This window comes from Embiotoca jacksoni, unplaced genomic scaffold (genome assembly GCF_022577435.1).
Source record: "Embiotoca jacksoni isolate LCO1_2020_lvr unplaced genomic scaffold, fEmbJac1.0.p SCAF_101, whole genome shotgun sequence".
In the NCBI taxonomy this organism is placed as follows: domain Eukaryota; kingdom Metazoa; phylum Chordata; class Actinopteri; family Embiotocidae; genus Embiotoca; species Embiotoca jacksoni.
In genome coordinates, this window is record NW_027185232.1 from 308201 (window position 1) to 335703 (window position 27503).

Below are 27503 nucleotides of genomic sequence, written 5' to 3' on the forward strand. Positions count from 1 at the left end.
TATTGTGGTGAGAAGGAGACGCAGGGAAACTACAGGACACGCTGAGAACGTGGCTTTACACTCGTGGGAAAAAATATTCAGACATACCGTTTGTATAACGATGACACTTCTGAGTTATTAAATGAACTGAATGATGATTGACAGCCAACAACAAGGAGGAGCCACAAAATACCAGCAATTAAAACACTTCTTGCGACGCAGCATTGTCCTGCCTCTGGGAGGTTCCAGCGTATCGCTGCTCGGATATCCCGCCCAGTCCAGTTATTCAGGTGAGCTGTCACAGGTGCTGAATGTGTCCCGCAGAATTCACAGGTAACTTCGTAAGGCTCCGCGGCACTTGCGAGACACTGAAAACTCGTGTTATTATTAAACCTTTTTGTTTTTCCCACAGTATTGACTTTCTTGCTGATAATCTCCGAGCGTTTTCTTCTTGTTATATTCATATTTTTTTTTATTTCAATGGGATCAGATTTCCTTTTCTTTTTGCGGTCGCTCTGTTTTTCATCGCTGGACTCACTTTAACACACACAAACCCCTCATTTAAATACAGCGATTTGCATCTGATATCAGTGAAGCAAATACTCTTAGTAAATCACCTGCAAAATGGGTGCAAAATAAATGTGCAAACTTTTGGAAAAAACACACAATTTAGTACCCTTTATTTGAGATCTTAGTAAATCATGCCCTATATCCATTGGTGTATCATTTAAAATCTAAAATTAAACCTTTTTTGTGGCATATTTTGCTCGACACGTGAACTTGTGCTCTATTTTCTTTAAAATAAATGCAATTTCCATTGATGTTTTCTTATCTAATGACTCAAGTGTCAGCATGACATGATGTACCTGGTAGGAAGGTAGGTATGGAAGGAAATGAATAAAAACAGTAATACTGCAGACCAGATCAAATCAATTTAAACTCAGAATAATAAACTGATCAAAACTATTTCTTTAAAGGATTCCAGTCATTTCGTATCATGAATGTTTGATGGTTCAAAATCATTAAACATTCTCCTATTTCTATTCAATCCACAGTCTGATTGTCTGAGATGCATAAATGGATAGAAAGAAAATTCCCACCGAGAGCAGAACTGGCTTCTCCGCATGTAATTCTCGCCTTACTAATTTAACAGCATCATGCATGTTAATAGGTGACATAAAGCTCACTGTTCAAAGAGCTCCTTGCAGTAATTAGAAATGTACATTTTTGTATGCATGTGGAGGAGAAAGGATGACTCCAGCAGTAGAGGACTGTCTTAGTTTTAGACAGCATTTTAAATAGCTAAAGCTTTGAAAAACACAAGTACACGGCCAGTGCATCAAGTGTCCTCCAAATGAACGTAGAGCAACAGCAACATATAGTGTGTGTGTGTCCATGTTCTCTAGTTTTAACAGATCGAAGGTTCTCAGGTCTGATGGTCCCATCACAATGACAATCATTTGTCTGTGGTTTCTTAACATTTTTCACATTAGTGTTAAAAAATAAACCAGTTTTATGGTGTGACGACACAATCTTTTAAGGTTTGGTGAGTTTTAGGGAGAGATCATAGCTCACCAAGCATTTTGTGAACATTAGGAAGGTCAGTAGCGATGCAAACAGAGGTCCGATGTTTTGTTGACCCGTCCGTCCAACCTGACCTTTTTGCTTTGCAGATTTTGTCGCTCTCGTACAAACTCACCTGACTTCCCCTTTTGCTCCCAATGTGACTTCTTACAGGAGTCATTTTCAGGCATTTGCTAAAATGACCAATTGTTGAAGTTTTTGGAAAAAAAAGTATCCAAACAGCAGACAGACAGAGCTCACAACTAGCTAGCTGGCATTGTATTTCCTGTTTGACTTTGTGTAGTTTCTCACACCCTGTGTCTTTGTTTCATTTCCTGCTTGTATGATTTGCCGTGTTTATCGAGTTCATGGTAATAACAGAGAGTGACATTTGAATTTCATCGGACCAAGGACCCACACTACCGACCTGGTTATAGATATGGTGTCAAACTGTTTCCATGAAAGATGAGCACAGAGATGTTTAGCCTGGCTTTGTGTATGTGCTGATGATGTAACATCTTTGACAATCGGCCGCATTAATGAGCGAAGCCACAAAGCAACGCTGTGTTTCCTCCATCGTCCAAATCAGCAATTTAATTTCCCTGTAAAAGCTCCATACAGGGAGTTTCAAGAATTTGACCGTGGTGACAAGGGCATTACAAAAATGCCGTAAAGTGCAGAAAGAATATCATTGTTTTCAAAGCTCTGATTACTGCTTCAAATATTCAACCCTGGAAGAAAAAGCCGCATCTGGGCAGAGGAAAGCTTTTTAAGAGGCAAATCAGTCTGTGGCTGATTCTCCCATTTATTCTCAAATTTTCCCCTTCAGTTTGAGCAAATGCATTTCACTCCTTAGAGCTGCTTAAGAAACAAACTTTGTACCCTTTTCATTTTAGTATTAGACCCTTAAAAGACTGTTTATAAAACATATGATATTTCTATCTGTTAATGAAGGTGTTTTATTTACCTCCTTTAAGTCTGAAAAAAGCAGTCTTCCAGAGGTGTAAGCAGGAAGTAAACTGATTTGGTCACGTGACCTTTCACACTGTTCACATGACGTTGATAAATTTGAACCAAGATTATAAATTTGTTCTTTTGAAATTTAAATTTCTTGCCCAGAAGCCAACAACAACACTTTGAAAGCTTTCTTAAACATGGGGGTCACAATTATGACCAGTGAGAAAACAGTCACTTCCAATCAAATAACAGACATGCACACACCTCAAGAATATCAAAAAGTAGATCTATAAAAAAAGAAAAGAAAAGAGAAATGACAAAAATTGTAGTCGTCACAATAATGGGGTACATCTGTAGAATAAGTGAAGCCCATCACTGCCAACACAGAGATCAAAACAGAGGTCCCCCTCCGAATTGGCTCCATGCTGAGCTTTTGACAACAGCATGGAAACTATTAACTTTTTCCAAACAAGGCTGAATGGAGTTCTCCACGATCAAGGCCAACTCAAAATGTGGATCACAAAAGGGCACGAGCACTGTTTGTTTGTTTGAACATTTCCCCGCTGTCAAGTTAGTACTGGAGTTGGACGTTTAGTCCAAATAGCGCCAGGTCAGGAGAATAAAAAACCCTGAAATTTACTTTGACTCTACAAGAGACCCGCAGTCGGAGCATTATAGAGGCTTCAGTGTTTTGGGAATTAGGGTTGAATAAAAACTGAATGCAAACTGACAGCTAAACATATTGTTTGTATTTAATCTGTCTGTGAGGACAGCAGCTCCTGCTGTTGGCATCTTTTTGTGGCCAATTTCTTTTTTTAGCTATGTAACATAAATTTGAACAGTCTTCTTGTGAGCTTAAATAATAGACAAGGAAGCATCATAGCTTTGAAAGAAAACCATGAAAAAGAAAGCAGATAATAAGAGCCAATGTTTTAGGTTTCATTTATGCACCTTTGACTTCAAATACAGAGACCACGTTTACATTTCGAATTCTGTCTGTGGTTTATTTAAGAAAAAAAAAAAACATAAAAGAGGGTTTTTTTTCTTTTTTTCTGGTTGTATATGTTGATAGGTAAATTGTGTTGTGATTCAACTTCAGCCAAGTGCTGTTAGTGCCTATTAATAAAGTAATGGTATTCAAAAAGTTACAACCTTTAGTAAAAAAATATTTTCTCATTTCTCTGTGGGTTTGTGTGAGAGACGCCCTTGACAGGATCCAATATTAATATTAAAATATTGATTAGTGCAGCTTTAAGGCTGGGTTTATAGGCAGCACAACGCTGGTGTGAATCTCAAGGAAATATATAAATCAGTCCTTCTTGTCAAACACTTGCGTGTCAAAATATGGACTGCGGCTGTAAGCAGCCTTTTCTCAGAGGGGTAAAAGTAAAAGCTCAGCAGACCTTTCATAGTTATATTTCTGCCTCAGGCATGAGGTTACAGATTATATTGAGCTGTTCAGTCCTTAACGATCCTAATTATCCTGTGACTGCACTCTAAAATAAAACTGTTAGAACTATACTTAATCAAAGTATGAACTTAAAGGGATAATTTGTGAAATTATCTGAATAGTAAATGGAGTCCTCTAAAGGAAATTCTCTGACACTTTTCTTGGAAACCTAGTGGGCCTGTAATGAAAAGAAGAGATGCCATGAACTGGCCATCACCCTGGGGACTGCATGCTACATCAGTACTGGGTCACCAGAGAATTATATAGACGGTCACGTTGCTCGTAATAAAAACGTGGAATAACCTTTTTTAAATACATTTTGTCATCTCAGTACTTAAACTGTTGAATCTAATCTAATCTAATCTAATCTAATCTAATCTAATCTAATCTAATCTAATACAAGCACACTTGTGTGTGTGATTGAGTTTTCCTTTTCATATTGGTATGCTTGTCAAAGAAAGATTTACTGTAATTCACAAGAAAAAACAGCAAAGATCAGAATTCATGAAGGGAAACTTGTTCTGAGACCCTTTGGATTTATCTTGCCATACATTTGTGTTGCTCTCATCCCAGATCCTTCTTTAAGATGCCATCTAGTCTAAAACTGCTTAAAGTACTGACAGTACAAAGCAGTGTCAATATCTGTTCCATTACTTTTATCAGATTTGTTTTATTGCTGTTAGGGTCAGGTCTTTTCAGGCTGTGTCACTGTGGCATACAATATCTCCGATTGTTAGTATCATGAGACAAACAACCTACATAGAGGGCAATCAAAATGTTCAGAGACTGCTATTGTTGCAGGTAAATGTGCACAGAGCAGTGGAGAGCTTTAACCTTCGTGAGCAAGTATTCCAATTTACAAATACTTGAGCAGAGAGCGTGCAGATGATTTTTAGCTTCGGCTGAGAGCCTTGAAATGCTTCAGCACGTCTACAGCAATGGAGCAACGAGCCAGGCGAGGTAGAACCTCTGTCCAAAACCGACAGAGGCGCATCAGGTCAGGAGCAACCAGGCGGGTTTTCATTGAGATTCACAGGGTTGTGCACCGTGAATTCATCCCCCAGTTTAAGACACCGAGCTCTACTGTGACGATCTGAGGCACCTGAGGGAAAACATTCAGTGCAAACCCACTGATCTGTGGAGCGGTGGCACTTTGGTTGACATGACAACCAGGCAAGTTTGTCGGCCACAACAACCCAATTATGGCTCCCCACAACCCCTACTCACTGAATTTGTCATCCTGCAAACTCTTTCTGTTACCCAGAAATTTGAGCCAAAATGTGTTGCGCTCTCTGCTCAAGTTTCAGGTCCGAACCAATGCTCAAAAAAACACATGTTCAGGAACTGCAAAAACCTGAGCTCAAAGGTCATAGCTTCATCCTGCTCGATGTACATCACTGTACTGCGCTCCGTTCATGCGCAGAAGTAAAAGCCTATGAACTTTTTGATCAACCTTTGTATTGTTGTTCAGTTTGTATTAGAAGCGGGACAGGAGGTTTGACTGTGGCTCGACCAGTAGTTACATGAAAATAAAAGGATTTTTTGCTCAATAAATGTGTATTTATGAGAGACGTGGGGTCAACCTGCGACACCCTGTTTTTCCACTGGCTGTCACGGCATCTCACCCTCATTAGCTGGGAAATGGGGACGAGGTGGCAGGCCCTGCTGGGACACACGGCTGTCTCATTACGGGAGGAAGCTGCCCCACTGGAGCGTAACAGGACAGGCTGGGATGGTGAGATGGAGGGAGGGATGGCTAGAGAGGGTTTTCGGGGGGGCGATGCAGGTCCAGGTCAGGCACAAAAAAAAAAGAGCCCTCCTCTTTTGTGTGCCAGCAAGACCTCCATTGTTTAAACCCTCATTAGCACTAGTTAGTAGAAGCTGTTGTGCAGGACAGGAGGCATCATTCTGAAGCCGCTCCCTCAGCTCATTCCCAGCAGAGTCCTCAAACTGGGATGGGAACTGCTTCTCTTCTGCTTTTCAAATTGAAAACTGATAACTGACTACACGAACTGCAGTGCAGGACAGAAAGGGTTTTGAGGACTCGCTTTGAGACGCCAGCATGGACACTGCAGGTTATGGAGCTGCATCGATGAGGAGAGGAAGCTACGATGAGGCTGCAGCTTCACTGCGTCCTGTGAGTATCAACCCACTGGCAAAAGGGAAAAAGATCCTGTTGGTGACGACCGCTGAGTGTAACTCTGTTAATTGTTTTGGACACATGGATCTATGTACCACATCGGCACAGCCTCATGTTCATCAGTCTCTGTGTGCCTGTGAGGGATTTGAAAAGGTGTTTCATTATCAAGGACAAGGAGAGAAAGACTTTGCCACTGCACAGTCTGACAAAAACCTACTAACTTTTACTGAACTGTCATGAGGTGAAAGGAAACATGGAAGGAGTCAGCTCAAGAGCAGGTAGCTCAAGAGCAATCTTGCTAGCGTTAGGCAGTCAGCGATGGTAGTTACATGGAGGGTCACTGAGCTTTACAGAGTGCAGATACAAAGCAGGGAGGATCCTCATTGACAGCATAGACATCAAATCTCTTTATACAAAGACCTTAGAGTTAGTGCTAGTTAGTAATTGTTGGTCCAAACAATTGAAACCCTAACTTAGTGTCCAATTTCCAGCCATTTCTGCCAAATCTGTTTCCCTGTGTTGTTGTCGTCCAAAACATCCAAAACAATTCCTCTGAATGATGCCTGGGATGAGGACGCACTTCTGTCATCATTTCTCCCCAGGGGGGAGGCACACGTAAAAACCTTGGTTGTCAATATGTTGTAAACTTGTTTGCACTGTGTCAGTTATCCAGACTTGTACTGTGTTGAGAGTAATCTGGTCGAACAGACGTAGTGTTTATTCTATGGAAGCTGAGAATGGCCGTCATCTCGAGATCACAAGTTTTTGTTATCTCAGAAAAATGAGTTTTGTTATCTCGAGATAATTGACCCGTTATCAGAACAAAACCAAAGGTTGTTTCTTCTGATTACTTGTAAAGTTTATCAGCTGTCAGGAGTGCCACGCCAGGCTGGCTGCACCTTCCCATTGGTCCCATACTTTGGTGTCAGAACTTAAGCCTACGTATTCAATCGTGAGCAGTCTCTAGCTGCAAGGAAATAAATCATTCATCAGTTAGCTACGCCATAAATGTGTTGAGGGTCACAGTCAACCCGTGTCTGGAGGCGATGTAAAGATGCTGTGAGGGTCACTATGTAGAGTGGGATGGGGTGGCAAATGACAAATTGGTCTTCTGTTTTCTTGTGATAGTGAGATAAACTGTACTGTTATCATAAGAAAACAAGCTTTATGGTGTTTTATTACTCAGCTAACCCCTATTTTGATCCGCTCCCGTTTGCCCTGTTGAAGTTACTGCATGTGTTAATAGAATTCAACACTTCCTGTATCTGTTTCAAATTAAAAGTTTAAAAACATCACTACAACTTTTTATAAATGAAACTACTTCTTACAAGGCCTGTTTTTAAAAATGTACATCTTCAGTAGGAACAAATGGGCTTGGTGCTGCAGACAGGATGGGAAGGGGACACTTTTGAGAGACAGACCAACATGCTGTTGGCCTGGGTGTGTTGGCAAGAAAAATCTTGAATATCCAGGCTTAATTTTTAACACCACACAATTAGAAGGCTACAACACAAACAGGGTTTGGGTCTTAACAAGGAATCAACACATTTATTAAAACACTACAGCTTAGTTTATTAGCCCAGTTTTCATGTTAATGTTTTTAGCCGTGCTGTTTGAGCACAGAATGGTCTTTCCATTCAAACATGTCCTCCTCATCTTGTCATGTCTCGTTCCTTTCAACATGAAGACTTTCAAAATTGGTGCTAGCAGATGGAGACATGAGTCTTCCATCATCAGCTGAAAAGATTGCACTGATTTTGGATTAATATGAAGAAGATGGAAGGTGGTTGAACTGAGCCATGGCTGCTCTATAGAAACTTTCACCTTAAAGAGAACCTTTATATTTTCATCATAATGTTTGAATGGTGAACATGTAGAGACTTATTGAAGCTGTATGGCAGCTTCAGACATGGATAAGATACAATAAATAATCTCATAACATCAGTAGTGTGCACAGACTGGAAGGAGCCATACCTCAGGGATGTACATGAATGCCTTCATAGCAGCTGGAGGTAGGTCACGCCGGTCCTTCGTGTCCTTGATGGGGTCCATCATGAGTCAGTGGGCTTTACGTGCCAGAGAGACGCTTTGTCAAGTGTTCCAACCTTTGTGTTTGATTTGCTGTTTTTCTCTTCATCTTGAATTCTGCTCAACCCAGTTTCTCTGTTTGTCCACCAATTAGAGCACAAGGACCGCCACAACACCATGGAAAGTCTGCTTGTTTTCTCTCACACAAATGAACAAACGTTGATGTGTGTGTGGAAGACTGTTCTCCTGCTGGGAAAATGAAAAGATAGATTAAACTACCATGAAGCGAACATCATCACCTAATTTAAAGCTGTGATGTACTCGTTAAGTGGCTAGCTTGACTGCGGAGCCTTAAATCTTGTTTAATTTTACTTTATTGCTAAAATATCAGTCTTTAATTTTTCTCTTACAAGTCAGAAAACACGGAGTATTATCAAAGTCATACGCTGCTGGGACTCCGTATGTTCCAGGCAACAAAGATGTTTCTCCGATGGTGTTGAGTCAGAAAAAAGAAAGAAAAAGCACTGAAAGTATTTTAGTAAACATTTAAAACTGCTCAAATTAAAGCTGAGACTTGTAGCATATCTTAATTTACTTCATGTATATCTATATAGAAAATGTGGTTTCACTGTTACGTGCCTTCTGTTTTCATCCAGCACTTCAGACACTTGGCTCGGAGAAGACGCTCTGCTCCATCCCTGGTGTTTGGGAAGGCTCTGGGGATGTCATGGTCTCCGATCAGGTGTGCACGTCATTGTTTTAAACCTTTTACCATCAACTGAACATTTTATTAATGGTTTTATAGGTGGATTTGCTGTCACTATTTACTATAAAGCCCTGTGAAGTGTGACATGTCTTGAGATCTAAAGTGTTGTTGTGTAACAGCCTCAAAAAGGTCAAAGGTCATACCAACAGCATTTCATTAGAAGGAAGTTTCACCAAGATAATCAAATATCAGCGATGTAGCATGAACAACACCTTAACATATTTCCTATGAAGTTGTAACCACACTTACTTACCAACCTGCAGTCCTGATGACGTCGCAGTTTTTACCGCTGCAGCAGGTGCAGAGTGAGTGAGGCTAGAAAACCCTCAACAGAAAACGAAGCAGGTGCTCACAGCAGGTCTCGACCAAATAAAGCACACACAAATATGACAGAGTGTGTTTTAGGGCATTTTCTTCTTTCTTCTCTACTCCTTGATTCAACACCTTTAATAAGGGGTGCTTTGTTTAAGAATTACTGCCTTCGTTGATATTGTTATTTGAGCATTTAAGAATATATATATATATATATAAAAAATTTTAAAAAAGGATTGAAATGGTGAAAACGTGTTTCTATTTATTATGAAAAAAGTATTGTTTTGGTCTGTGTACAGAAACAGCTCTGGCCTCGGTGTAACAACAGTTGGATGATTATTTATTTCCTACTGTGGGTGTTGCTACAATGCGTTTGCTTCATTAACCTGGTAGGTGCTCCGTTAAATACAAAGAAAACCTCCACAGGAAGAAGCCTGTTGTAACTTCATGTTATGATTTGCACAACTGTAACCTTAGTTACCGTACTCATTATGTCCCCTTAATTATTCTGTATAATATACTTTTCAATTACATATTTGTAGTTGTATTGTATTAAATATATTATAATAACAATTATTTGGATCGTTGCAGAATTAAGATGAACATTTTTATTAAACTTTTACATCAACATATAGATGCTTATTTAAATTTCTTCCTGCCCTTTCGCCTCATGATATTTTTAGATCCTGCCAGCTGATGTTTTCTCGGCGACAGATGGTAATGAATGTGGAGTTGAGAGAGCGTGGAGATAGTTTTACCATCTTTCCATGTCGGGGAAAGATTAGTCCAACTAGACCCGAAACACTCAGATGATTAATAGACGGAGAGAAAATGCATCAGTTGCACCTCCCAAATTGTGATGTTTTTCGCAGCCTTTATGTGTCTTATCTTAAAAGTAAAATTATATGTTTGGGCTTTGAAGCTGTTTGCCAAAGAAAATAAGACATTTGAAGATATCACAAAGGACTTAAGGAGACTGTAACACCCACCTTTTGTTATCCGTTACACACATTAGGTAACTTGCATGACGTACGTAACTTTACTTACTTACACGAATCTATTTTGACTCAAACAATAATTTTTTTCTAACTTGAATCCTTTCCTAAACCTAAAATTCACATTATTTGGATGATGTCAGGTGTATTGTCAAATATTTTGGTGAATTTTGAGCAAATGTTTGGATAAATATAAAATCGTGTGCATACAGTACACATTACAGCAAGATATGTAATATCACTGTGGGCTCACTGTTTGACCAAACTTAACCCCTTTGAAAACATGTGATACCTAGGATCCAAAGAATGTCTCTGTCCATTCTGTCCAAGTTCCTAAGAAATAAAAGACAACAATAAATCACGGTTTAAAAAGGTGTTTATTGTTATTGTGGCATTGTGTTCTGTTCCCTTTTAATAAGGTAAACAATCAGCACAAGTCAAGAGGTAGAAATCTTCAGTCTGAAAGTAATGTTGGGACTGACACACACACAGACACACACACACACACACACACACACACACACACACACACACACACACACACACACACACACACACACACACACACACATGCAAGCAAGCTGCAGCTAAGACGTGCGCATCACTTGGTGCTCAGGTTCCAAACTATGCTGCTTGGGCCCCTAAATATTAGTTGTAGCCCAGGTTAAAATATCACAGGAGAACATTACGCATGAAAAATTCAGGGTAGCATATTTAAAAAGTCATTAATTGCACCATTTATTTATAAATTGAATTATATCAAATATTGAAGCCACATCCGAGAGCAGAGGAAGTACTATTTTCAAGAGATTAAAAAACAAATTGAAACCCTTACGGCTCCCACCCAGTTTGACCTTCTCTGCAGCCTCCAGCCTCCAGGTGGCAGCACTCAGTAATACAATCCCAGAGCTTGTCACAGAAAAAGGCCTCTCAGACCATATACAGAAACAGAAACTGACTTCCCTGCCTCCTGATCCTTCCACGTGTTCAACAACATCATGATCTCAAATTGTTGTCGCCCATAAGGCCACACAGCCCACTCTGTTCAGCCCACAAACACAGATGTCTTTGTGGGGATTTACACAGCAGGTTTTGAAACGTACCCTCAAACTGTTTAAACCTCACTTGCTGTTACCGCTACGCAGCGTGGATGACATTGATCGGTCTTCCATTTTAAAAGAGTAGCTCCAGAAAACTTAATTAACTGGTCATCATGTTCAGTTGACCTTTTCACACTCAACAGTCTGTTTAATAAACCCACAGGAGTTTCCCTCTTCTACAGACACCCACAAACACCTCCACAGTTTTGACAGTACAAGCCTTCTGAACTAGGCCTATACAAAACAGTGACCATGTTACTGCAACATCCTGTCTTTTCTTTTGTTCTTCAGTTTAATATTATTAACCTTGTAGGCTTTATGTTTCCTCTAAAGCAGCTTTAGAGTAAAAATAAGACTTTTTTTCATTTGACTAATAAATAGAAGAATAAGACTTTGTTAAAGCTACTGTATGTGATGTTTACACGCCAACATTTCCTATTTTCTTGTACATCTTATGATAAACATTTGTTTCTGATCTTTTCTTTTAATTTTGATGCTGTACAATATGAGTTTAATCAATTTACAGAAAGTTTAGGGAACTGATCTTAATGAACTATCTATACTTTCAAATAAAGATTTTATTTGGGTCTGCAGCCACCATTGAGATCACCGAGGTCACGTCCTCTGAGATTTTAACAATCTGCAGAAGTTTACTTGCAGTCAACACACTTATTTACTATTTTATTGGAATCCAGGATATTTTTTTAAAGTAATAGAAAGACCAACAAATAAACAGAAAGGGATTTCTCCATGAGACTTTATTTTCTATCAATGCCCAGTATTTATGAGTCCAAGTCTTCTTCACTCTTGCTCCTTACTGACAATGTAAATAAAAAAGACCACATGATTATTCTTATAGTTTGGACCTCTTTTTGCTGATATTTATTAAGTTTACTGTTTTATGACATAGAAGATGATGATGTAAATGAAATATCAAACCTTTCATACTGCTTTAAATGTCTGAAGAAAAAACCCGTACCTACCCAGAGTTATTTTATTCCACAAGTCCTTGTTATTAGAATTGACTGTGTGAGTTCTGGTTCTGGCTCATTTTCTTTATCAAGAGCTAACTTTCACTTTGTTTCACAAATGTGGACTCTTATCTTTAGAAAATAGAATAATTCTTTAGAGAGGACGTTCATCATCAGATTGTTGTCAACCGTCAAACTTTTTCTTGCTTTGATTCTTCAGGTGTAAAACTTCAATTGGGTCATAACCACCTACAGCCTGTTTAGTGCCCAGTCAAGCCAGACATGTGGGCTCTATTTCTTATCCTTCTGACATTTAACCTTTTCGAGTTGTTGTACTAAGACCACCATAGCATCCAGTGGGCAAGTCCACTGTCTTCAAAGCAAATAAGGCAAATGTCAGACACGTCCCACTCTCACACACCCACCGTTCAAACACGCTCAAACACACATGATGCATTTTGTTCCAGGATGGGTGTGGGGGCTTTGTGGGTGTTAGTTTCACTGTAGTGGGACTGACACTGACGTAGACAATGCCTCGCCATAAACAGAGATAATTAGCCTTATGTCGTTAAACATGTACTTATTTAACAAAGTCTTATTGTTTCTTAACTGTGTTCAACCAGCAGTTTGACATTTTGAGAAAAATGATTATCAACTCATCCCTCGGTCAAAAAGCCACTACACATGATATTTGATCATTTCCACGGGCACCCAGAAAGCAACCCGAAAATGATGAACCATAAACGATTAGTTGAATGATCAATTATTTTATTGACAGTAAATAATTTTCATTGAATAATCATTTCGGTACTTTTGCAAAAATTCGCCAAATTCCAACTTCTCAGCGTGAATATTTGTAGTTTTAGTATTCTGTGATAGTAAACTCAGCATCTTTTGATTGTAACATATTCAAAGAAATTTTCACGTGTCAATACGCTGTCTGTTAGTCATCCTGTTGAGGTTGTCCAGGACAGATTTAACCAAGGGCAACTTAACCTGTGAGTAAATGCTGTTAAAGCCTTGTTTTTCAAAATTGTGTGACATTTTATAATTGTTTCATGATGTCCTTGACCTATTGATTTGGAAAAGAATTGCTGTGTGGTTAAATAAAACCACTTAGTTTTAGGTTTTCTTTATGTTAACTATTATTATTTTTAAAAAGACAGAAATTTGATAAAGCACAACTTTACAACAAATGAGCTCAATATGTAATAACAGTTCATGTTTTAAAACATCATTGCTTTAAAGTCATTGCTGATAATATACTTCAATGGCGCTAATTATGGACAACTTTATAATCAATCAAATGATGTACACCTAAACAATTTGGAGGAAACGTGGGGAGAGCCGTGTTGAGCTGCTTGCTTGGTCAGCCGTTCTCGTCCCAAGGATGTCAATTCAGGCGCTTTTGATTTAAAGCCACTGGTGTCAGAGAGATGTGCACGAGGTGCCCTTTGACGATCTGAGTCTAAGAAGACAACGTGACTAAGTACAAAGAGGAGTAAAGTCCATGTAGAGAGGAGATCAGGGGTGGTTCAGGAGAACAAACCTTCCACCACGAAGGGAAGGTGTTGAGTCCACGACAAAGCAAAACGTCGTCAAGACTTGGATGTCTTGTGACGTCCATAAAGTTACTTACGTAAAAGTGCCTTTTCTAAACCAAACCATGAACTTCTCCCAACCTTAACCGCATGGTTTTTGGTGCCTAAACACCTTGTGCATCTATGTAAGACGGTAATGGCGTTAATAAAGTGCAGAATTTGACATCTTGGATGTGAGATCTGTCGACCCTCTGCTCGTCGAGGCTTTGGTTAGCATTAGCTCACCAGCTAGCCTCGCTTTGTCCAAAGGTAATCAATGCGTTAAAAATGGCAAGCTGTAGTTCAATGGAGCGTTGAGTGTCAGATATGAAAAACTCAACTTTGTCAATTTTACTCCACACAATAAACACTATTTTGTGTTATCTTTGAACAAAGCAAGGCTAGCTGCAAACTTAAGCTAAGATTTACCATCTTCTGACAGTAGCATGCAGCTCTCAGCGAGACACAAATAAGTGTAAATCCCCAAATGACATCACCGGATATTGATAGCAGTCTATGATAAGTATCACTATGTTGTAAACAATCCTAAAAATCATACAACAAGAATAAAATCGGTGGTTTATTTGAACACGGCTTTCAGTAAAACATTGTTAGTACACACAGAGTCCTCCCACTGGTTTACCTGCCAGTATTTTATGTGTCATCGTCTGCAGGGACGGAGAGGGAACAGGGAAAGTACCTCTGCTCTACCAATTTGAATTTCTACCTCCAGCGCAGAGTCAGTGGGAAGAACAATCACCAACACTGGTTTCATAATCACGTTCAACAAAAACTCTTACTTGTTTGGTCGACCCCTTCACTTGCATGTGTGAAAAACAACACGGCAACAACAGCATGATCCCATTGATTCTTTTTTTATTTTTATTATTAAAGAAATCTTACCAAGACACATCAAATATTTAAGTCAGGCAAAGAGAGTTGTAAAATGTCATCTGAGATTAGCGTTAATCTTTTCAATAATAAAGTCTGTGATTCTATTTTAAGAGTTCAGCTGAACAAATAACCAGTAATTCAATACCAGTACCACTGTCTGAGATTCATACAATTAAATGAAATTCCATTATTGACATGATATTGATTTGTGAGGGTCGGAGTCGCCTTCATGCACAGATCTGACATTTATCTTCCAATTAAAGCATTATTCCCTGCTGTCTACGGTATTTGGGAAGTGTTCAGGCTTTCGACAAGAACGAGTTCATATTTTTTTTACAAACCAAATAGTGGACCAAAACACAACAGCTGTGACTCCTTTGAGGTATTAAAATATCATTGCTGATGTTAGTTTCACAGCTGCTCATTTTGACAAGCAGTTTCCAACCTTTTCGTGACCTCTGACCCCTTAAAAGCAGCAATGTTTGCTTGTGATGTTGCAGCAGGTGTGGGTCATTAAGTATCACTTAAGAGTGTTGTGGCCTTTTCAGATTGGTAAATTTGAACATTTTCTTAGAAGCCCTAAGATAAAGAAAAACCAACAACAACAAAAAAATGATTAGTTCGTATGTTGGAGAAAGCACACGTGATGAAGAGTTCAAAGAGGATCGGACAGTTTAGTAAATTTATTTTCTGCACTCATATCTTTTGCTTTGAATCCAAATGAGTTGGAATCTTTTGTTACATTGAATTTTCTTCCTGCATACCAATTCAGATCTTAACCATCTGCTTTCATAAGTTTCATAAGATTCAGGAAATCTTATGCAATATATTACACGTGCATTTGAAATTTCAAAGAAAATGTGATCCCATGAAATGGTTAATATTACTTTTAAAAGAAAAACACCTGGTATGGGTAATTGTGAAACTATGTTATCATCCTGCTCTATTTATTAGATGTCAGTATGTCTGATGTCGGAAGTATAATTGGTGCATATCGATGCTCCCAGGTTTCCTGTAGGTGTTGCTCAGTCAATGTTAACCCTACAGCCCCAACCTTAACTGTAAACAAAACCCCACCCAAACACTCTTTGTCATCTTGAGCAAATACAAAGCAAAGGAATGTCTTTGTATAATTTTCACAAAGCTCTCCTTTTACTGCGTCTCAGACAATCAATGATGAATTCCCTTAGGGAATAGCTGTACCAATACCAGTCTGAAGCTCACTTGTTAAAACTACATTTTGATTATGTATTCAATTCAATTCAACTTTATTTATATAGCGCCAAGTCACAACAAAGGTTATTTCATGGCACTTAACACATTAATGTCCTTACAGCAAGACGTTACAATATTATACAGAGAAACCAACAATTCAACAATTCAACAATTCAACAATTCCCACATAAGCTAGGAGGGAAAAAACTCCTCTTTAAGGGAGAAAAACCTCCAACAGAGGGAAGAAAAACTCCCTTTAACAGGAAGAAACCTCCGACAGAACCAGGCTCAAGTGAAATGTATGTCTTTGCAAAATGTTTAACTCTTTCCTTAAAATCTCTACAAATACTTATTAATGAGTCAGTTATTGTTGCTTTGGTTTTTGTCGTCAAAGCAGCTTTAAATTCCTGGAAAGTTGGTGATTTTTCCATCAAATATGCAAATTTTTAGGATGTGGTATATCATCTCTGTCCATCAAAGGATATTTACTGTACCTGTAAACTATTGTTATGGTATAAGGCCCGAAGAGTTAGAACAAAACATGTTACAGTTGTCAGAAATATTGACCTCATATGTAGACTGGTCTGGCTGTGGGTTTTCCATGTCACCCACCTTTTCTGTTTTGGTGTGTTTCCTGTGGCTCAGGGAGGAGACTCCCTGCTGGGTTTCTGTGGCTCAGAGTCCGTTCGTCCTCGGTCTCACCAGCGAGAACGGAGAGCTGCTGCTGGACGAGTGCGTCCAGGTCACAAAGGGCACGAAGACCAGGGAGAGACACCTGTTCCTCTTCAGCGATGTCATTGTCTTCACCAAAGTCAAGTAAGATATTAATATACTCCAATATATAGATGGTGATGACCCGATATTGTCAGCAAAATATGTATAAAAACAAATTGGTGTCCAAGGAACTAGAAAATTCAGTTTTAATGCTGATGTGGTACTTAAGTAACTTTCTGTTAAAAAAAATTTCACATATGTGAAATGAGAGAGTGAAAGAGGAAGTAAAAACCAAACTTGTATTTTTGGATTCGGACTGTTGGGGAATCTCCCACCAGTACAGGCTGTGTATGCCTAGTCACTCTGACTCCAAATTCATTAAAAGAAGAAGAAAGCATGGTGGTTCCCATCTGAGCGAAGTCACATGATGGGAAAGTTGATGGTATTCACAGAAGAAATGTTTTCATCTTAAAAAGTATTGACAACCCATCTTCAGCTCATCTTGTTTTGACTTTAAAACAAACAACGTGTGCTGGTTCTTTAGTCTCAATATATTTAAACATAAAGGCAGTCTTGAAAATGGAAACTAGAAAACAAGTTGTTTTGGACATTCACTTGCGCAAGGGTACAGAGCGGGTACATAGAAAAGCTCCCTTTCTTTAGGATGAAAACTGCATTGTCTTGCTTTGACAACACAATTCATCTCAGCAAGCTTTAAGTTATTTCAGTAACTGGTTATGAGTCTAAGTTAAATCTGTTTGTTAGTCGGTGGAAGTTTTAGAGGTCTTGAGTAGGAGGAGAATCACACTCATCTCTGTACCACAACCTACCCACTGTTCCTGTAGGTACACACAGCTGCGACAACAGTACGATACAGTAAACAGACTTCAGATGCTTTTCAGTCTGTATACTGTATATGAGCACTCATGACTTGTAGAGATGATTGCATGTGGGGCTACCAATTGATTTTTATTTTGTTATGGACAAGTGCATGTTTGGGTAATAAGAATCATTAAATCACAATATCAACTCATATAATAACAGCTTTAAAAGAATAGTTCAGACACTTTGGGAAATTCAGAAGTGAAAAGATTCTCGAGTTAAGTAGTCGGTTAGCTTTGCATAAAGACTGTACACCAACTTGACTCTGCCCAAATTTCATAAATATCCTTTGCAACACCTCTGAATCTTAATAATTTACACATCATAAGTTGTTTCATTTGTCAATGTTTAAACAGAAGTGTACCATTTTTCATCCCGTAAGATAAGCAAGGCTGACCCGGAGTCACTCCTGAGAACATAGCACCCCGGGAACAGAGGATCGTGGGAACATAGGATCCTAGGAATATTAGATAGGACCTTGGATAGGACCCTGGGAACACAGGACTTTAGAAATATAGGACTTTGGAACATAGGATCTTGGGAATCTAGGACCTTAGAAAGCTAGGGTTTTGGGAACTTATGAGCCTGAAAACACAGGATCCTGGAAATGTAGACCGCGAGAACCTAGGACCTTCGGAAAGTAGGACCCCAGGCACATAGGATGTTTGGTATCTAGACCCTTTTGAACATAGAAACTTGGAACCTAGGACCTTGGAAACATAGGACCTTGGAAACATAGGACCTTGGAAACATAGGACCTTGGAAACATTGAGCTTGGGAATATGCTACCGTGATAACAGGACCTTGGGAACTTATGAGCCTGGGAACACAGGACCCTGGGAACACAGGACCCTGGGAAAATAGGACCTTGGAAACCTAGGACCTTGTGAACATAGGATCTTGGAAACTTAGGACCCTGGAATCATACACTCCCTCACTTCCAGGGTCCAGCTCCAAACTAAACCCACATCTGACTCTCAGCTAGAAAAACTCACTTCTAAACACATTTCATCTTGCTTTTTTACTGCTGTCTACTACTGCCTCGTCACCCTTACTGTGTATTTCTCCCAGTGTTTCTATAACTCCAGGTGGACAATATGCCACTTTTGTCTTTCTATTTCTATACCATAACACCACTTAAATCCCTAAGCTCAGTTCCTCTGTCTTCATCCCCCTCCAACTCTTCTTTATTGCTCCAAACTATCAGCACTCACGGATTCAGTCAATGCACCTCTGCTGCAAACACATTGAGGTCAGCAGGGTCACACTCAATTGCTGTTTAGGACAGCAGTGTGGCTGTATGGAGGCGCAGGCGGAAAATAATGATTCCTTTTTAATCATTCAATAGGCACCTTTGTGGAAATTGTTTTTGAAACACTCACAAAGGGTATTCATTCAGACTCCACCACAGCCCTCAGCTTTCAGGAAACAAAAATTGCAGTGCTAGTTATGAAGGAATCCAGTGACCTTGAGCTTTTGCTTTGATATTTTCTGATATATTTGATATTATCAAAACAAACAGCAGATTTGTGTGTCAATATCCTTGACAACCTGCGTGTGACTCTTGCTCATCAGTATATTTTCATTTACAGCATTCTTTCTTCCATTCAAGAAAATGTAAGAGGGAATTATTAAATATGGTCAAATGATTTCATTTAATGTTTTGAATGATGCCTTTTATTTCTGTTCAGCTCCAAGTTTTTTTTGTTTTTGTTTTTTGTTTTTTTTAAAAAGGAAAGTTAATCATATGAATAAAAATCACTGTTTTCCACAATCAGCAATGATTATAAGGGGAAAAAAATTCAATGACTAAGACATAGATTTTTGGAACTGAAACCTGCACTGTAATCTTATAAAACTCGTTAACAAAATAAAAAATAAAAGGCTATTTAAAGGTCCATTGCTTCTCTTTTTGCTTGTGTTTTACCAGGTCGACTGCCAGCTACCGCCTGAAGCACACAGTGAATCTCGAGGACATCTGGCTTTATGGTTTTGAAGACGAGCCGGAGGAAGAAGATGGAACGATGGAGGGTGTTGACCTCAGGCTGACCCTCGTCCTGGCCTGGGCTCTCTCTTTTTGTCTGGTGTGTTTTCGGTGAGAGGACACACAGCGGATGACGCACATGCAAACAGCAGCACGTTAAATATTGATTCATGTACAACTTTTATGCCTGGATGCACATCAGGGCGTCTTTTAGGATTTCTTTCAGCAGCAGGAGAAAAAGGGTTTTGTTGTACCAGAGTTGAATACATAACTAGGACTGCGTAACTAAGATATTGACTTTATTGAAAAGTTATTGAAACACAATATTTTTTGTTGTTTATGTGCATGTTTGTTACGCAGGAATAATAAAAAGCCCTGCACCACCTGCAAGGTATTATTATTATTATTATTATTATTATTATTATTATTATTATTATTATTATTATTATTATTATTATTATATATAGCAGTATTCATAAATAGACTTTAAATCATATAGCTACAGAATAACCAGAGCACAAACACCCACTTTAATAGTCTGTTCCAGCACAGACAGAGCAGAAAAATCCAATCGCCCTGTACCTTAATTTTCGCTTGGTGATCTTTAGAGATGCTGACAGTGGATTTAGTTACATTTAGACAAAGCTCGGCTAGCCGTTTCCCCCTTTTTACAGTCTTTGTGCTAAGCTAAGCTAACTGACAGAAAATGAGACCAAGAGGAAAATATGTCCCAAAATATTGAACTATTCCTTTAAAGGTCTGGAAATTTAAACTGGTTTTTGACTCTTACACATACAAATATAAGCTTTCTGTTTCTCATTTGACAGTCTCTTCTTTCCGGTCATAAGATCAGTGAAATCTGTTCATGCAATATGTGGACTTGTAAATTGTCATGTGATCTGTGACCTTTATTAAAATGGAGAAGTAATCCAGAGAAAGTCCTCCCTACAGCATCACGAGACAAAACGGTTTAAAAATAGGAAGCGTGGAGTTGGCCGCCAAGCCTTGTTGTGAAGGAATAAACACCAGCTGACTTTACCATGAAATACCGGCCTTTACAATAAAGATGAGGCGCAGGAGAAACACTGGCTCACATGTCTTGTCTAGACAGTGTTATTGACGAATGACAGTGGTTTCCTTTATCTATAGTGAATTTATGATCAGAAGCGCTAAATGGCAGTTGGCAAATACTTCATTTGTGTCATTCGTTAACTCCTACATTTCTCACAAAGTAATGAAAATCAACGCATGAAACTAATCACTCGTTCATGTATTCCAAGAAGATGATGAATAATTGGGAGTGATTTGAGTTGCTTTGCTTGAAAATAAGAAGCCTGTTTCTGATTGGATGCCAGGACTCTGGTAATGATTCAGTGTGTGAAAGTTTCACTCGTATGAAGGTGATCATGGTGCCGAAAAACACTTCAGCTGTCACCGATGTTCTCAGCCGTGCAGTACTGTAAAAGTGTCTGGCATTAAAATGAGCTCATTCAAGGTTTAGGACCTGCAGGTGGGCACACTGTACCTGTTTCGTCAGCATGTTTCCACTGATGTACTTCAAGCCACAGCAAATGAGTCTAGAAGGAAGTGGAACGTGTCTAGTCGGGGGCCGCCGTGACGCTGCTTCCTGTTCCCATGACTGAGCTACAGTTTCCACCAGAGTTGATAAAATAAGCCGTGGGTGCACAGTTCATCTCATTCCTCCCACTGTCCTGTCACCTGCTGGCTTGTTTGATTCTCTCTGTGGATTAGTAACTCATACCATGCTGTTATTTTGCCCACAGCTCGTCTGAGGTGAAAGAACGCTGGTCAGATACTCTTCACAGGTAAGAACAATGTCATTGATACTCTTTTAGTTATCAGAATTGATAAGAGTTGGGCAAAACTTGAGCTAGATTGTAAATCCTTTTTGAGTTATGCTGCACAAATTCAGATCAGTATAACCCCTAAATTAGGCTTCAAATGAATTCAGACAAATTCGATTTTAATCATCAATATTTGAAATAATTTGGGCTCGATAACATCAAAGATAGGATGTTTAAACAACATAGATTTCAGTTAATTTCATCTCTAAAAAAGTAGATCATGGTATTATATGGAGCCACCATTAGGTTTACTTACAATAATCTTCAAATAACAATCATTATTTCTGGTTATGTAAACTCAAAACACCTAAAATGGGATTTCTTAGTCAGAGAGTTCGTAGAGTTTGAAGAAAAATATTACATTTCTAAATAAATGTATTTTGTTCTTATCACAGAAAAATTAAATACGCAAAAGCGAGGGCTGGTTGCACTTCATCACCTCCAGACGTCCTCATGAAGGTGTTGAGTGGCAGCGTCGCAGTAAGTCCCTCACTTTACGACGTCCAACGGACAGCAGATTATTAGAAAAGAAAAGAAAAAAGCTACTTGTGATTAAAATGTCTAACTGTCTCTCTTTTTTCATGCAGACTAAAACTCTAACGGGAGGTGTAATGGAACAACTAATCGGGTTTCCACTTGATGTAAGTAAAATCCTCATTTCATCGACTTCTTGTGATGAAAAATGTTTAAGCAAAACGACTGTTGGCAAAAGACACCTGCGTCTTTCTGCTCCTGCTGAAAGGAGGCCATGTTAGATTCTGCAGGATATTTACTGCTTCTGAAATGCTGCAGAGAATACGGTCATGCTTCACCATGAAAAACATTATTAGAAGAGAGATAATACATTCGTCTGAATATTGGCTTGTATTAGTGTCTTTTGCAGTATATCAGCCCAGCTCATTCACGTGTTACAAAGCATGTAGGGTGAGGGTGTGTGGTGCTGAAAAAAAAAGCACAACCCCTCCCCACTTGCTCTTGCTTGCGTACTCATGTTCCTCTTGCACGCTCGTCACCACATCTCTTTTTCTTTATTTTGTTGCCAGGGTGATGCAAAGCTCTCTACCCTGTCAAAACAGTTGAATAATCAAGAGGACAGGCTGACACAGCCCATTGGTGAGTTTGAAAGTTTCAGGTTTTTGCAGATGTCCCTCAATGTCAGTTTTTGCTGGAGGGAGGGCCTCATTACGTGTGCCATGTGCAGAGATAAGACCAAAGAGAATAACCACAGAGACAGAAAATGGAAATAACGGCATATGAGAGTAAACAAATGTAGAAAACAGTTTTTGTCACATTGGCTCTCAGGCTTTGACTCCTTCACATCTGTTTTTTATCACTATGTTGCACTCAAAATCATTCATCTAGATGTCAAATGTTGACAGATAAAATGTTTCTGCTGCCATCAGAAACCAAGTTGACCCAAGTGGTGAGGAAGCTCAGAAAGGGCTCGAGTTTCATCAGCAGAGGACTCCGGACAGAAGCTGACGTCAAGACTCAGCTGTTTGGACAGCCTCTCCGCAAGATATCCCCAGACGACTGCTCACTCCCCAAAACTGTCACAGTAAGTTGGATTTAATGTCGGATCAGTAGTTTAGCTCTCTCTAAGAATTAACAGTTTTAATCTTATCTGTATGGTTTCAAGATCTTAACAGACTTTGTTTCTACAGTTTAATCATTGTCTTAATAGAATTTCCTTTTGTTTTAAGTTATACAACTACTAAAGGACAACTTTTTAAGATTAGTTGTACATTTTCTGTCAGCATAGATTACAAACAAGAATCTACTAAATTGACCTTTAACAGTAGCTCCCAGAATTTGTCACTGAGGACAGGAAGCCGTGCAAACACACGATCTGTGCGTGGAAGAACCGAAAACACACTCACAGCCTGTTTTTGTTTTTAACGAGAGAAACTCACCTTTCTCCGCCTCCTCTCCTCCGTCTCTAACCAGGAGCTGCTGGTGTTGCTGAGGAAGAGAGGCCCGTCCACAGAGGGGGTGTTTCGGAAGCCATGCAACAGCAAGAACATGAAGGAAATCAGGGAGCATCTGAACAGCGGCGCGGAGGTGGACATGGAGGGTCTGCCAGTCAATCTGCTCGTTGGACTCCTCAAAGTACGTTTATATTTCTACACTGTAAATGTGAATCATTAATAACATCCACAAAGCCTTTATCAATATTAATGTTATATTTGACCACAAACGCTGCAGAACTTGTTGTATCATTCGCCATTGATGCTTCACCAGGGTTATTTCAACCAGTACCACTACTACTGCAACCACAGCTACGACTGCTGATGCTACTGCTGCTGCTACCAGATCTTTTACAATACTTAAAAAATAGTACAACAAATATTAGCATTGGAATATCCTTAAGCTGTTAAATCTTCAAAGTAACTAGCAACTAAAGCTGTGAAATAAATGTTTTTTTAGGCTAATATCTAATCTGCTCTTCACAAAATATATTTAAATCAGCATCTACTCTGTCACAAGTTTTAAAATCAGTTCAGTTTGAAAGTACAGCTGACTGTTACACCTAATAATGTTACTCCATCAATAATTACTGTGTCTAATCCTTGTTGCTCTCTTGTTTATAGAGTTTTCTGAAGGAACTTCCTGGCAGCCTGCTGGTGTCTGAACTTTATGACAAGTGGATGGTTGCTCTGGACAACAAAGACACCCAGCAGAGAGCTGTGGAAATCACAAAGTAAGCAATCAATGCCTGCTAATGAGTCGAGTTAGTGGAATTCACCTGCGCCTTGCATTTACAAACTATATGTCAGAGAAAAGCTGTTGGTATTTTCATGAATGGTTATGTGGCTAAAAGCAAACATGGGGTTCTTTGAATGGAGTTTTGTAGGTCATTCTCGATGTCCTCCGCCTGTAGGCTGAACACAAGCCACTTCTCTTTTTTAGTCTGTCCTAGTTTAAGAAAAAAAAAATTAAAACGGAAGAACCCCCCCCCCCCCCCCCCCCCCCCCCAAAAAAAAAAAAAAAAGAGCGCCAAGCTAATCTTCTTCCTGTTTATTGTTCCTTCCCTTCCTCTTTTTGCCACCAGGGTGGTAGAAGATCTCCCGAGGCCCAACAAACTCCTTCTGCAGCATCTAATCTGCGTCCTCCATCACATCCTTGAGAGCGCCGACGTCAACAAGATGGATGCCTACAATCTGGCGGTGTGCATCGGCCCCACGCTGCTGCAGCTGGACATCACCCTGCTGGACGAGCAGAAGGAAAAGATGAAGAAGGTAGAAAGTCCCGATATGAATGTGCTTTGAAGCTTTGCGGTTCACAGTACAGAAAACCTCAAACGGTTTTAGAAGTAAGATTACACTTGAACAGACACTTGATGGCTGTAGGTTAAGGGCTGATTAAAAACAACAACTGTCTGGAACAAGTGAAGCCCTGCAGAGTGTCTGGATTGTATCTGTTTAATGTCATTCGCAATTTTCATTTTATTCATTGATGTTGTTAGTAACTGTTCTAATCATTACTTTTTTTCTGATTTGCTGCAGGTCACAGAGCTCACTCAGTTCCTCATCGAGAATTGTGAGATTCTTGGAGAGAATATCCCAAGTTTGCTGGATACCGATGACGGTAAATTAATTCAAATCTTTATGGACTGATCCTTATTTTTTTCCATTAATATTTTGGTTTAGACCCTCCCCTTGACTTTTATAACACTATTCTCTCTAATTTCTCACCTCAACCCCATTTAAACAAGCTTAAAATACTTTACTCTTAGTGACACATATGGCACAATAGGCCTTTGTAATCCATGATGCCTACATAAAGTTTTTATTTGCATTAAATTGAGTGAAATTTAATTTATTCATGTCTTATTTTTCACTCTCTACAGACTTCCTGTCCTCCCAGCATCATGATTCTGCGTATGACAGCACTGACCCAGATGGAGACGGAGAGGCGGGAGAGAATATTAGATCCAGACACCGAAATTGTGACTCATGCTCCTCTTCCTCCTCTCTCAGTCCAAGCATGATCAACTCTTCCAGGTCATCCGATGCAATAAAGCCAGCATTCAACCGCCGCTGCTCGGAGCCCATCATCCTCCTCTCGGCTGATCTTGAGGCCCTGCGCGGCCACGCCAGGAGCCACGACGACTGCTCCGTGGAGAGGAGGGACTTCGACGGGCAGCCTCTGAGAAAGCAGATCTCCGATGACTCCTTCTTGCTCAGAGGTCACGGTGAATCCAAGTCAGTTCTGTCTTTTACAAAACTGAGAAGCAGATCCAACATGGATCCGCTGCCCTACATGGGCAAGGACTGCTCTTGCTCTTCGCTAGAGAGCACCGCCTCTAACCAATCAGAGGGATCAGTTTTCACCAGTTCCCCAGTGGGGTCACCAGGATGCCCCAGGAGAGCCAACACTCCCAACCAGCCTCCGATGGCTGCCAAGGCCCAGCAGGACAGACCACTTCCAGAGAAGAAGCGCTCACAGTCCCTGAGAGCAGCCACGAAAGTCCTAATGAGGACCAGGAGCTTAGGTGCCTTCAGCAGGAGCAGCCTGAAGAAAGACTCTCAGAAGGAAAACTCCTTCCCTTGTGAAACGCTACAGGAGGACTCACAGAGTGAAGCAGATCCTCCAGTTGAGCTTCTGCACAAACCACGTCCTCTGTCTGCGATCGAAGTGTTTAAGCAGGCGGACAGCAGGCTGCCCTGCAGGCCTCCATCATACGAGCAGGCGGTGCAGAACGTGACTCTCCCTCCGCAGTATCAGTCAATGACTGTACAGGATGCCTTTGAGCTGGAGAGGAGGTCCCGCCCTTCCTCTGTATGCTATGACTTTCCATCTACCTGCTCTGGCAGTCAGTACATGTACAATCAGGACTGTTTTGCTCAAGCAGCACACGACCAGATTGACGCGGTCGAGCGGCGGCAGCCTTCCCGCCAGAGAGCCATGTCAGAGTCTGTGTCTGCAGGCCGGCACGAGGTGGTGTCGCGGAGATGCAGCCAGCCTGTGTTCGAGGAATTCTCTTACGCCAAGGAGTCTTATGTCTGACTGACTTAGTAATAGTTTTGCAGATTGGACTTTAGAGACACAAACATTTCTCAAAGACAGAAATAACTTACAGTTAAATATCACAGGGCAAAGCTAAAAGGTTTCCCTTTTCGCTTATTCCTTCACAGCCTTCAGTCCTGGATTCAGAAGGCTGGCTGGACCAACTTTCTCACATACAGTGTTGAATATAGTCAGATGTATTTAGTGGCTCACCTTTCCACGGTTTGTTACATCTGTGTTTCTGGGTTCTGCCCACTGAGCAGCTCTGTTTTAGAGGAATGTTTGCATACATAAAGTTCAATCCTTCCACTTCTCACTGTTTCACTTTGAATGAATGTTTTTTTTTATGTGCCGTCTCTGTGGTTGCACATTCTCAGTAGTGCTATTAAGAGTACAGACATTAAATCAAATGTAGTTATTATGATAGATATTTAGTCTATCACAATGAAGCTATGTACACACAGTTCACTGTGGATAAAATATGCTATGAGTTTCTATGTTTTGTTTGAAGTTTTGTTGGCATGGTGATCTGTACAGTTGAGCATTTTGTGCACTTTGTTTTTGCTTTTTGTAAATTCACTTCACCTTGCATGGTCTTCTTCTTCCACTACATTAATGCACTTTTCTGATCATTAACTATGCTTTTACTATGCTAAAATGTAAATAAAGTAAGATAGCAACCGATATGGATGTGTAATCTTTGTCAAGGGGCTCTTTCGGAGTCATGAGAAAGTGGAAAAAAATTAAATCTAACAAAAGAAATTAAAATAAAGAAGTGTTTTTTCCCTTCTGTATCTATGAGCCCATTTGGAAAGCTCCTGTTCCAAACGGACGTGGATGAACGAGCATGGTCGTGAGTCGCTCCCCAGTGAACTCATTCAAGGCAGAGTTAATGAGAAAATGGAGGAAAGTGACAACTTTGGCTTAACTTCTCTCAATGTGTTGCATAACTGAAGCGAACAGGCCTCATTGAGAGAACAGCGTGTTCTGGCACATAATGCTCAAACAGAAGGAAACCAGACGTGGTCACATGGACGGATTTGGTTTTTCTGTGAATTGCTGTTCCTCGTCTGACTGCACCGTGAGCTGATGCCATCT

The 27503-nt window shown here is 39.9% G+C and overlaps 1 protein-coding gene across 2 annotated transcripts; it reads left to right on the forward strand.

Annotated features, from left to right (window-relative positions):
• Window positions 1-5931: 5931 nt before the first annotated feature.
• On the forward strand, window positions 5932-27089 carry tagapb (T cell activation RhoGTPase activating protein b). 2 transcript variants are annotated; one of them, XM_069173972.1, is made up of 14 exons: window positions 5932-6086; window positions 8774-8859; window positions 16596-16766; window positions 19477-19641; window positions 21315-21356; window positions 21791-21875; window positions 21983-22036; window positions 22439-22508; window positions 22799-22953; window positions 23343-23504; window positions 23987-24096; window positions 24448-24634; window positions 24902-24983; window positions 25246-27089. In XM_069173972.1, the coding sequence occupies exons 1-14, from the start codon at window positions 6012-6014 to the stop codon at window positions 26403-26405; spliced, it is 2604 nt and encodes an 867-aa protein (XP_069030073.1). In that variant the 5' UTR covers window positions 5932-6011; the 3' UTR covers window positions 26406-27089. The 2 variants fall into 2 exon arrangements, with proteins under 2 accessions (XP_069030073.1, XP_069030064.1); XM_069173963.1 differs by lacking the exons at window positions 5932-6086; window positions 8774-8859 and having other exon boundaries at window positions 15547-16766.
• Window positions 27090-27503: the final 414 nt, after the last annotated feature.